General features: G+C 49.0%; 4 protein-coding genes and 1 non-coding gene across 5 annotated transcripts; 4 read left to right on the forward strand and 1 right to left on the reverse strand.

Annotated features, from left to right (window-relative positions):
• Positions 1-1708: 1708 nt before the first annotated feature.
• On the forward strand, positions 1709-2748 carry BKA58DRAFT_305116 (Alpha/Beta hydrolase protein; the record flags this gene model as incomplete). Its single annotated transcript, XM_046167046.1, has 2 exons — positions 1709-2053; positions 2104-2748. 2 exons carry the CDS (start codon positions 1709-1711, stop codon positions 2746-2748), a joined length of 990 nt encoding a protein of 329 aa, XP_046030804.1.
• A 44-nt stretch (positions 2749-2792) lies between these two features.
• Positions 2793-5086, reverse strand: BKA58DRAFT_10355 (major facilitator superfamily domain-containing protein). Its single transcript, XM_046163789.1, has 2 exons — positions 4698-5086; positions 2793-4636 (listed from the first exon to the last, which is right to left on the reverse strand). Exons 1-2 carry the CDS (start codon positions 4998-5000, stop codon positions 2837-2839), a joined length of 2103 nt encoding a protein of 700 aa, XP_046030805.1. The 5' UTR covers positions 5001-5086; the 3' UTR covers positions 2793-2836.
• Positions 5087-5189: 103 nt separating this feature from the next.
• BKA58DRAFT_372414 (class I glutamine amidotransferase-like protein) lies at positions 5190-6349 on the forward strand. Its single transcript, XM_046169128.1, has 3 exons — positions 5190-5484; positions 5536-5762; positions 5812-6349. Exons 1-3 carry the CDS (start codon positions 5256-5258, stop codon positions 6100-6102), a joined length of 747 nt encoding a protein of 248 aa, XP_046030806.1. The 5' UTR covers positions 5190-5255; the 3' UTR covers positions 6103-6349.
• On the forward strand, positions 6347-6431 carry BKA58DRAFT_t3. The gene has a single exon. It is a non-coding gene; the product is annotated as a tRNA-Trp (tRNA).
• A 688-nt stretch (positions 6432-7119) lies between these two features.
• On the forward strand, positions 7120-9862 carry BKA58DRAFT_372418 (nucleoside phosphatase family-domain-containing protein). Its single transcript, XM_046169129.1, has 4 exons — positions 7120-7315; positions 7386-7420; positions 7479-7605; positions 7662-9862. The coding sequence occupies exons 1-4, from the start codon at positions 7306-7308 to the stop codon at positions 9605-9607; spliced, it is 2118 nt and encodes a 705-aa protein (XP_046030807.1). The 5' UTR covers positions 7120-7305; the 3' UTR covers positions 9608-9862.
• Positions 9863-11917: the final 2055 nt, after the last annotated feature.

Below are 11917 nucleotides of genomic sequence, written 5' to 3' on the forward strand. Positions count from 1 at the left end.
CCTACACCTTAGTACTGTTAAGGTATCTATAGAGCTTTCTGTTAAGGCTTGCTTCTAGCTAGCTACTACTCGCTTTACTAGTTTATTGCAACGCGTTAACCTCTAGTGACTACTTTCTATAAAGGGTCGCTCTAATAGACTTACTACCTTATAGTAGATTATCTAGTTGTTGTCTAAAAGCCTTTTAGGTAATAGAGCAACACTAATTCTATGTAGTAAATTAACCTACTTGCACGTAATAAAGAGGCAGTTAAGAAGCTTAACGCGCGTTGCGTTAATAGAGTCTTATAGCAAGGCTCTATTAATTAGAATTAATTATAAAATATAAGGGGCTACGCTTAGGAAGCTATCGCACAGGTTTACTAAGGTTATAATTAATAAAGAAGAAACTATAGACAGCTTAGTCTAAAGGACTATTAGTAAGCTGCTAGAATAACCTTTAGTCTAATCCTCTAAACGTGATCTGTGCGCCTTGCACGTTTACCCGAGATCCTATTAAGGTATAACATACTAGGCATTAGCCTATCACAGCTATCTCTAAGTAATTATCTTATCTATTATTGCTTAGAGAGAAAAGAAAGGTTAGCCTAAACGCAACTATTGCTATAGTTCTAGCTAACCTAAAAGAAAGAGATAAGTTTATACTTATAATATTGTTAGAAGTTGTCTTTACTATATATATTGTATTAACGTATACTAACTACTTTCTATACTACGTAGTAGAGTATATCTCTATAGGCTTTGCTATTTGTATAAGTATTAAAGAATATAAAGATGTACTACTACAAGTATATAAAGTAGTTAGTATAGGTACTAAAGTATATAGGTATTATTTTTAGTAGAAAGAGATTCTATTTTAGAAAGATTCTCTAGTCTAAAGTACTATATAAGTATCTAGTATCTAAAAAGCTATTCTTGTCTTAAGAAAAAAGATAATTCTCTAATACTATTACTTTCTCTTATGTTCTTATCTGTTAAAGTTCTTGTTCTTAGCAATCTTTAGATGATTAAATAGCTAATTTACACTAAGAAACTCTATGCACCAGCACAATATCTTTAAAGTAAGAGAGAAATTCTTACTTAACTAAGTTAAGTATATACTAAATAATTACTCTTTCTTTAGTATTATTTAAATATATTATTATTAGCTTATAGTCTACTTATAAAATTATATAAGATATATTATTAGTAGCTATAGCGCGTTATAATAAGTAGCTATAGCGCGTTATAATAAGTAGCTATAGCGCGTTATAATAAGTAGCTATAGCGCGTTATAATAAGAGAGTTATATTTTATTTAATAGCTTAAAGTGTAGTTTATATTCTAGTCTCTTCTAATAGTACTATCTAGTGTAGCTAATAGAGTATTATAGAGTAGAAGTAGTTTTAGTAAGGTTCTAGTATAGGTATTTCGTGAAGCCTGCTAATCCGCGAAGCATGCACCTACGTTATAGAAAAGAAAATCCTCTAAGTTGTACAGGTATACTTAGTACCACAGCAACCTTCGCGATGCTATCCTACACTGCCTTGAGAGCGATCAATGATTACTATTCAAAGGACCGATTACGGGTTTTTGTGTCAGCACAAACGGCGCTTTTGTTCGCCCGTAATTTCCCATGTACGAAAAGCCGTCATAGCCAGATTTCTGGTCTGTCGACTTCATCTCAAATAGCACGCGTCTTTATCTCTGTTTTCTTGCAGTCACAACTATGTGGTCCTTATCTCTCATCTCGCTCCTTTGCCCTATCGCACTCGCAGCAAGCTCTGGCTGTGGAACTCGCTTGCCCTCAGGACTCACACCGGGCAAATCCACCAGCAATGTCACTTTGTCCTCGAAATCGGTAATCGGCAATATCACCGAGCGCGAATACATCTTGCACTTGCCATCCAAGTACAAGGCCTCGAACGATGAAGCTCTGCCGCTTGTGTTTGCGTTTCATGGGCAGCAACAGCCTGCAAGAAGCATGGAGGCCATTAGCGAGCTATCCAACCCTGACTTCAACCCAAACACTATCGTGGTATATCCAGAGGGCATGAACGTTCAGGCACCCGGCGTAAGTTCTCGTTAGTGCTGCATGAATCCGAGGCTGACTGCAATGCGTAGGTGCAATGGCTAGGCGACCCGTTAGCCCCCACTTCCTCTGTGATCGATGACCGAATCTTTGTCGCCGAACTTTTCGCACACCTGACGTCGACTTTGTGTATCGATGAGAGCCGCGTATATGCCGTCGGCCTCTCTAACGGGGGCGGATTGACTGGACTGCTTATGTGTGATGCGCACCTCAATAAAAAGTTCGCTGCGTTTGCAACCGTGGCAGGCTCGTTCTATCCTGACTCAAGCTTGACAGAGCCTCTATTTGAGAAGGACTGCGTCCCAAGCTTACAAGATAGGGCGCTCCCTTACATGAATCTGCACGGGCTCAACGACAGTGTGGTCCCCTACGATGGCAACAGCGAATCGCCACCACCGTTCATCCCAGTACTGAGTTGGGTTGAGAGCTGGGCGAAGCGTGACAAGTGTGCGAGCAGCCCCTCGACGGAGCAACTGGAAAATGGAACCGTTTCAGAGAGTCGATGGCAGTGTAACGATGTTAATGATGTCGTCATTCACAGAGCGATCCAGCGGTTTGGTCACGGCTGGCCGAGTCGCAAAAATCAAGGGGAGCCTTTCGAAACATTGAGGAATGGGCCCACATCATGGGATGCTACGCCCTACATGTTGGATTGGTTTGCCCGGTGGTCTTTGTAATTAGTCACCAGATACGCAATAGTCCACAATCCGGATCGAGCTCGTAACGATCTCTGGCCGCCTTGTCACAGGATCAAATCAGGCTGTACTACGTTGACTCCTCTTCTTCGTCAGGCGCTTTGGTTTTGTTGAGCTGCGGAAGATCGATCGCAAACACTAGTATGTTCACTATGATGAACATAGCGATTGCCGAGATGAAGACTAGTCGCAGACTACGGCTGTATGCCTCAATCACTGTGGAAGAGGTCAGTATCAGTGTTGTAGTAGAGAAGCGACATCGTATTTGGCTTGAAGGAGGGAAGCATCTCCCTGGCGGCAAGTAAGACTGACCTTGACTTTTGTGCACAGCATCGAGTTCAATGATGCTGCGGACCGATTTGCGAACGTGTTGGATGATCTGTGCGCACCTATCAGCACAGGAAAATTGAAGCAATGACAGCATGACGGCAGTCTGACTAGATCCACTACCTCCAGATGAATACATTCGAAGCAGAGCAGAAGTGAAAGACATGCTGAAGTTGCGTAGCACGGGTGATGAACTGTCCCTGGTTTTCCACACCTGCGTTGAGGACATCGTGATATCGCTGCCCGGGAGTGAAGTAGGACATACCTTTGCCTTATTATGACCAGTGACGAGTGTTTCAAGATACGACGTCAAGGCGTTCTGTAGGATGAGACTACTCAACGAAACACCCATCACAATGCCCAAACTGCGCCACAGAATGAGTGTGCTGGTCATGACCGCTTGGTCTTCTTGTGTGCTTGTTGCAAGTACCGCGAGGCTCGTTGCTGGGAAACTCAGACCTTGGCCGATGCTAGATGGAACCAGGAAGATGGTGGCAAGCCACTTGGGGATACCATCCCACATCAGAGACAGACAGGTAGCGCCCAACAGCATTGAAAGTGAGCCAACAACAATAAGCCATTTCATCCGGCCAGTCGCGGTCATGATGAAGCCTGCGGACACGCCGCATATCGTCAAGGCGACCGACGGGCCCGCAAGGCGGAACCCAGAGACGGATGCCGTCTCGAGCTCAACCGCTTGGAAGTACAAGGGCGCATTGAATAGGATGGTGTTCATGCCAACCTGTGCAAAGAAATTGTTGAAGACGAGACTGCCTCTTGGTTTGCTGAACAACATGGGCAGAGGCATGACTGCTCGCGCGGCTTTTGACTCGACTCTAACAAGAACGGCGCCTGTCACCAGTGCGATGACGAGCGATGTGACAACGATCCAATGCTTCCATGGATAAATGTTGCCTCCGAGATTGAGCCCTAGTATAAGGAACGCGACCGATACCGTCAGCAAGATGGATCCAGCGACATCGAATCCCTTCAGACCCTCCTTCAGACCTAGTCCATAACGCTTGGCTAGGTTTGGGCCAAGCGAAGAGGGCGTGGTGAAAATGCCGTTTATCAAGAGTATGACAAGGATCGGTATCTGTATGGCAAAAGTCATCCGCCATCCTAACTTGTCGCAGAGAAAGCCTCCAAACGCTGCCCCACAAGCCGAACCGCCTCCATAGAAGAGATTGATGTATGCCTGGTAGGTACCTCGTACTTCAATGCTGACTAGATCATTGGTCATGATATTACCCATCGATAGAACCCCGGCTGCACCAATACCGCAAAAGGCTCTGGCCGCGATGAAGCTGCCAATGGTCTGCGCAAGAGAGCACCATGCGGTCGTCGCTGCAAGAACAATGAGACCAGCCAGATACAATGGTCGACGACCAACAGTATCTGAGAGCCGACCCATTAGTGGCTGCAGCGAGGTCGATGTGAGTAGAAAAGCCGTTGATAACCAGGAGGCTGAATTCGATGCATGGAAGTACGACGTGATGACTGGATGACTTGACGCCATAAGAGTAGAGTCAAACATGGCAACCTGCCGTCGCACAGTCAGTATGCGCAGCCATGTATGGGATGACCTCTGAATGTGGACTCACAAAGTAACCAAGTAGAATACCACCAAACACGAATCTAAACTTCCACTCTCCAACACCTTCTAATTTCCCATTCTTTTGAAACTTGGTTAGGCTGTCTGTTTCGTCCGTGATTGGGGGCACACTGCCAGGGTCGACAGATTGGGTAAGTGAGCCGCTTCTGGCTTTCCACGATGTTGGAAACTGAGGCGCAGCGCCCTGACCCTGTTGCGCTACTTCTGCGGATGTGACAGCATCTTCGGTGACGGGGTGGTTTGCCGATGTAGAGCGAAGTAGCGGTGTTCGCTCGGACGCAGAGGACGGCATAGTAGCAGGATCGCGATGGTTTGGGACTATGCGCAAGAGTTCTTTAATTGTCAAGTGCAGACGAGTCGGCGTAAATCCGAGTGACGCGAAGAGGAAGTTTCCAGGTGGCTGGACCCCGGGACGTTGATAAGCCTTAGGTGCAGGTGCGAACCAGCCAGATCGCGCTAGTGTTTCCGAACTCGCCGTCCTTTTCCGCTATCAAAGGCGGCGTCATCTTGCACAACTCGCAACATTAATTCCCGAGTTCCCGACAAGATGAGGACGCCATTGCGAATAGCTATTCTAGAGTGCGATACGCCACCAGCAGCTATCGTTGATGAATATGGCAGATATGATCGCATCTTCACTACGCTGTTGGAGAGGGCAGCCCAGGAACTGGGGTTGTCGCCAAAACAAGATCTAGCGCTGAGCGCATTCGATGTGGTCACAGCACAGCAGTATCCGGACTTGCAGAACATAGACGCAGTGTTGATTTCGGGCTCGAGTGAGTAATGGCTGGTAGAGTAATATCGCTATTCTGACTCATGGAAAACAGAGCACAATTCATTCGATAATGACCCATGGATCTTGAAGCTGGTCGACTTTACCAAGAAACTACTAGAGCAAGACCGAGTCCGTGTCATTGGTGTTTGCTTCGGTCACCAGATCCTCGGAAGGGCTGCAGGTGCGAAAGTCGGACGCAGCGACGACGGATGGGAGATTTCGGTGCTGCCAGTACAACTTACCGCGAAGGGCAAAGAGATCTTCCAACAGGACACCTTGGTATGTCTCCAGCCACAGTAATCCTGGTGATCTCTACTTACCTCTACAGGCGATTCACCAGATGCACAAGGATATCGTTTTTGAGTATCCAGAGGGTGTGGAAAAGCTCGGTGGATCGCCACGCTGTCTGGTACAGGGCATGTACAAGAAGGGCAAGCTCATCTCGGTGCAAGGGCATCCCGAATTCACGGAGCCGATTGTGACGTATCTGGTCAAGATGAGAGCCGAGCAGGGTATTTTCGAGGACGAGCAGGCAAAGGATGCGCTGGAAAGGGTCGGCAAGCACCATGACGGGGTTGTGATTGCCAAGGCATTCCTCGGGTTTTTGATGGAGGACTGAAGGTGCTGCTAGATGACTATCCATTATGCAATGATGAAGTCGGAGCCCATGCTCAGGCACGATAGCGATTTCTTGAGGTGAAGAAATCATTTTTCAGAGGCTGGCGGTTGACCCACTCTTTCCATATCGACTCGCACCGTCGGGCGGGGTTAATGGATGATGACCGCGCAGTCCGTTTCTTGGATCAATGATAGGTCATGCTATTATATACGAAAATTTTTGTCTCAATTCCATCAACAAGTCCGGCTTCGTGGCGCAATGGTAGCGCGTCAGATTCCAGTTCCTCTGGAGCCTCCTGAAGGTTAGGTGTTCAAATCACCTCGAGGTCATTTTTTAGCGAAAGATGGGAAATTTTAGGTCCCGTGAACTTCTTTTTTGCCCGACTTTTTCTCCTGGCCCACTTTTTTGCCGAATCACCCAAAACAGCCTCCACGCGATCATGACAGCTCCAGCTGGCTCCCCTGTGCCTTGTGAACACAACAAAAACACCATGCATGGCTATTCTCCAGCTTGTGTTTTTGCCCTGTTCGACCTCATCGAGTCACACTGCCGTAATGGCTCCTGCCGTCCGGTCACAAGACACTCTACCTGTGGGACTCAATCATGGTCCGACATGTTTTGCGTACAGACCCAGCATGAGTAATGTTTGCGCGTCACAGTCACTCCGCGTGCATGACAGTGCTGTTCACAGTTATTGCCGGCCCTGCCCAGGGCATTCGGATTGCGCGGTACAACGTTTGGGTGTCAACTTGAAGTGACACCCGGGCACAGGCAACTAAATCGCCGTGCCAGGTTAACTCGGCCTCCATCTGCTTGTGGTATTCGCGGCAGCAGCCACTCCATTACTGAGTAAATGAGAACGACTGCAGCGCAAAAGTGAACAACGGTCGCGTAAAGTAATGGAGAATGGCGTCATAATGGCCCGTAACTGGTGGCACATCTGTCCCGCCACGTGAAACGTCGCAGCGGGACGCTGATCCATGCGCCTTCTGGAAGCGGCGCCGACAGCAGGGTCCAAGGCTCAACCTTTCGTTATCCGCCATCACCACAACTCGTCGCCGCTCCCTACGTCGCTCGTTTCGCTCACATCTCCTATTCGACTCGGCCGCGCCGTTACCCGCCTTCCTACGTACATCTTGTAATAGCAACCGTCGCCATTTGCATGCGCCTTACTCAATAACGCTCTTCGGACCCTTACTCCCAATGGGAAAGTGTACGCCATGCCCTCCGTGCAGCCCCATACCCACCACATGGCTTGGACGCTGACACTACTTGGCACATAGGGAGATACGGTGTTGTCCTAGATGCTGGGTCCTCTGTACGTTCTCAAGTTGTTGCTGAGCAGCTATCGCAGGGTTATAGCTGACCATGATTAGGGGACGCGCGTCCACATCTACCGATGGTTGAACCACGACGCCGCCCGCAAGAAGGCTGGCGATGCGCAACTACACAGCCTGCCGGTCATAGAAACGAAGGAGGACTGGACTAAGAAGATACACCCAGGTATGTGGCCAGTGTGGGAAACACTGACCCCGTGGAACTAACACGCGATGGAACAGGCATCTCAACGTTCGGCGAACACCCCCACGATGTCGGCTCCGAACACCTCGACAAGCTCCTCAGCCATGCGCTCAAATACGTCCCCCTCGAAGAAGTCCCAAACACCCCCCTCTTCCTGCTTGCGACAGCGGGCATGCGCATACTCCCCGAGCGCCAACGGAAGGAGGTACTGAAGGAAGTCTGCGAGTTCGCGCGAAGCACCACCCAGTTCCAACTACCGGATTGCGACGTGCATGTTCAGGTCATACCGGGAGAGACAGAAGGCCTCTATGGCTGGATTGCAGCGAACTACCTGCTTGGCGGATTCGATCGACCCAAAGACCACGACCACGGCAAGGGTCACAACACCTATGGATTTCTCGACATGGGAGGCGCGTCGGCCCAGATCGCCTTTGCACCAAATGCGACCGAAGCGGAGAGGCATGCGAACGACTTGACGCTCATGCGTTTGCGTGCGATCGACGGCACACCGCTCGAACACAAGGTGTTTGTGACGACATGGCTGGGGTTTGGAGTCAACCAAGCAAGAGAGCGCTACGTCAAGGCGTTGTTGGAGTCCAGCGCGGAGAAGGAGCTACCAGATCCTTGCCTACCAGCGGATCTCAAGGTGGAGGTCACAGAAGATGGCAAATTGATCGACTCAGACGACGACGACGACGATGATGACGACCAACCAAAACCGAAAGCTGCAGCGAAGTTAGTAGGGACCGGACAGTTTTCCGAGTGCTTGCATCGTACATTTCCATTGTTGGAGAAAGAGAAAGAGTGCACAGACTCGCCATGCCTGATCAACGGACAGCATGTTCCCGCTATCGATTTCAACGTAAACCACTTTGTAGGCGTATCCGAGTACTGGCATACCACGCATGAGATCTTCGAACACGGATACAAGCACAAGGCATACGACCTCAAGACCTATCAGGAGCGAGTGGATGAGTTCTGTAGTCAAGACTGGAAGAGTATAGAAAAAGGCATCAAGAAAAAGAAGTGGGGTCACAAAGTCGACGAGGACAAGGCACGGGAGGTGTGTTTCAAGGCGTCCTGGGTCATCAACATGCTGCACGATGGGATCGGCGTCCCCCGAGTTGGCATTGAAGACTTGAACGGCAGCACAAACACCACCAAGGAAGTCATCGACAATGCAAAGGCCAAGGGATTCCTCGACCCATTTCAAGCAGTCAACAAGATCAACAAGGTGGAGCTGAGCTGGACACTGGGAAAGATGGTCTTGTACGCTTCCAGTGAGATTCCACCGCCTTCCGAAGAAGCCCTCGCAGTGGGCTTTGGCTCCAACGTACCCGGTATACCAGCAGACTTCCAATACCCCGGAGGCATACCAAAACAGTACGAATCCGACAGCGACTGGCATCGGCTTTTCGTCGAGAATCCGCAGCGCATTCCTGGATTCCTCATCATGATATTCATTATAATCTTCATCTTTTGCCTCATTCTTGGAAAGGAAAAAAGGAATGCGGCCAAGCAATCCATCATCAAGCTCTTCAAGAGCAAACAGGGCAAAGACCCTCTTCACCGCCGCCGAGGGCGCAGTTTCCCAGCAAAGCTTTTTGGCCTTGGTGGCTCCTCCTCCAATGCCCAGCAACCTTACGAACGTGTTGACCTGGAAGATGGCGATGCAGCGAACGAATTTGAACTTGAAGAGACGTATCTGGACTCCTCGGACAATGAGCTTTCAGACTCCTCTGAGGGGTCCAAGGTGGGAAAGACAAGTGGCTGGGCGACGCCGCAGATCAAGACCGAACTCGCGCCAGGTGCACCGAGTTACTTTGGCACCACGACTGCTGGAGACGTGGTCAGAGAAGGGACGGGCCTAGGGTTGGGGCCCCCGAGTACCTTTGAGTTGAGCCGGACGTACAGCCGGGAGAGAATTAAGAGCCGTGCAAACAGTCCGAAGAGAGGGAGAGGCATGTCGAAACTAGATGAGTAGCAGCTTTGTAATGAGGACGGCCTTCGATTCTATGCAGTAATGTTTCTGCGTGGCGCGAGAGATACCTTTGGTGTAGTACATTCAAGGGAGGAGTTTGGCGTCCTGGTGCCGTTGCATCACATAGAAATGGGTCATGAGTTACGCAGCTGTCATTTTTACCTACCATGTTTGGTTCTATATATCCACAAGATAAAGATTCCGATACTTTTGCCAACTTATTCCTGTTGTAGTAGCCAATGCTATATGCCCTTTCAAAGCATTCTTCAAACTATGTGCCATTTGGCGTCACAATTGGTCTCCAGGACACTAGAGGATGGACAAGACGTCCAAGAAATTCCAAGAAAGGTTCAGGACTGCTGGTCCCGCGGTAGACGTTCCAGAGCCCGCCGTTCCTGCGCGAACCATTGATCCTAGACACAGCCCCGAAACCGGCTAGCACTGCGCCCGCGTCCGACACAGCCTCCATATCGCCACCACATCATACCATCGGGAACTGGATGGTCGCACTCAAAAATCTGATCGCCACCGCAAACACATCCCAGCATTACAACGACTCGAAGTGACCCGCATGTACCCGTCTTGAGCCGTTGTTGGCTGTGAGGCTGTGCAGACTACATGTCAGAAGACGATCCTCGCAGTCGTATTGGTGACTGAGTTACTTACTCCTTCCTAACTTATGATCGGGAGGTGGCAAGGTACTTCAATCTGACGACTTTGAGCTGAAGACACCTTTTGGAGGTGTTGGAGAATATTTAAAGCGCCTTGATAAGACTGGACGGTAGGATGTACAGATGGTACGATTAGACAATATACTGTGCGTTACGTGGGCAAGAGTTTAGTAATGCTTATATAGCAGTCGCAATAACGATTGCATGATTCTCGGCATAAATGTACGCGAATTATAGCATTTAAGATAACTGATAATTCGAAGAGACATTTTCGGACTCAGTGACGGCGTTGATCCTCGTGCATGTGTGATCTTAGGGCCATCTTGATTTCCGCCCATGTACACATTTGCATGTCGATCCACAGAGGCGTAGTAGTAATTGTGTGTACAGCAAAAGGCACTGTGCATGAATGCCATAATCATAAGTCCCTTAGGACAAGGGCACTTCGCAGGAATTAGTGATGAACTCTGCTCAATGAACCTGCAATCGAGAACGCTACTTCCGAGACTTGACTATGGCAGCCTCTGTTCGAGCTCTATCATGAGGAAATCTGATATCATTGCATCCAATGCCGTTCTCTGCCGTTGAAGTTATAGCTATAATTCACCTTAACTTCATCTTCTGGAGGCTTATTGAGGGAATAGGTGTTTTGACAAGATAGAAAGTTTCTGGGTTGAAGATGCTTCCTTCGGCGTGTGCTAGCATATCAGAGATCTACTTGAGATCTTGAAGGTTGCTAAGATGCAATTATCTCATGGCATGCAGTTCTTTTTTGGTTAGTGCAAGGACCTAGATCATGAAACGTGCGCGCATGCAGAAATCGCTCTTTCTACTTCGTGAACTTGATGGAGCAGATAGGGAGTTTAAAAAAGCGTATGGTGCCGTGGGCTCAGTGACTGGTCCATCGACCGAACGGCAGCGCTTACTAGACGCCTGACGACTGTCTGCTCAACGTTTGCTGCAGGTAATTGAGGAAAGTTACCCTTTCAATGCGTCTTGAAATAGTCCACCGTGGCCGAGCGGAGCATCACTAATTCATTGTACTATGGAATCCATGGGTTGATGGTTTTTCTGGAGCTGTGGGTAAGGGCAGGTTGAGGCGCTCTGGTTGGACCGAAGAGCGCCCATGATGATGCTCGCCAATGTTTTCGCGGAGATGAGGCGTCCATAGCGTGTTCAGGGCCGATATCTCATATGTACAAGGACATCATGCAGCTGCAGGTGCTGCGAGCTCTGGGGTAAGCCGCCAAGGTCGCAGAGGCGGTCACCTGGAGCATGTCAAGATCTTGTGTGCAGCAAGCCTCTGACTACTGTAGCTTCGAGTCAGAAGCTTGCTTTGGTCTCAAGCTCTCGCGACTTTTGCTGAGTTTAGAGTAAAGCAATCGTAGGAGGTTGCCACTCAACGAACACTATTGGGCACATGGGCCAAGTCCCCAGTAACAAAATGTTGAAGACGCGGGACTGTGTCGGTCAACGCGCCTGGCGATCCAAGTTGACGATGAGAGCAATCACAGCGCCAATGACGCAAACAAACTTGAACAAGGTCGGGGCGGGAGATGGGCACGGAACAGCCAAGCTTCTGGAGCATCTTGGCTGGTCTGAAATTGACGCATCCCCTTTAGCCATACATATCATGGATTTC

The sequence above is a fragment of the Alternaria rosae genome (assembly GCF_020736505.1).
Source record: "Alternaria rosae strain MPI-PUGE-AT-0040 chromosome Unknown BKA58scaffold_1, whole genome shotgun sequence".
Taxonomy (NCBI): domain Eukaryota; kingdom Fungi; phylum Ascomycota; class Dothideomycetes; order Pleosporales; family Pleosporaceae; genus Alternaria; species Alternaria rosae.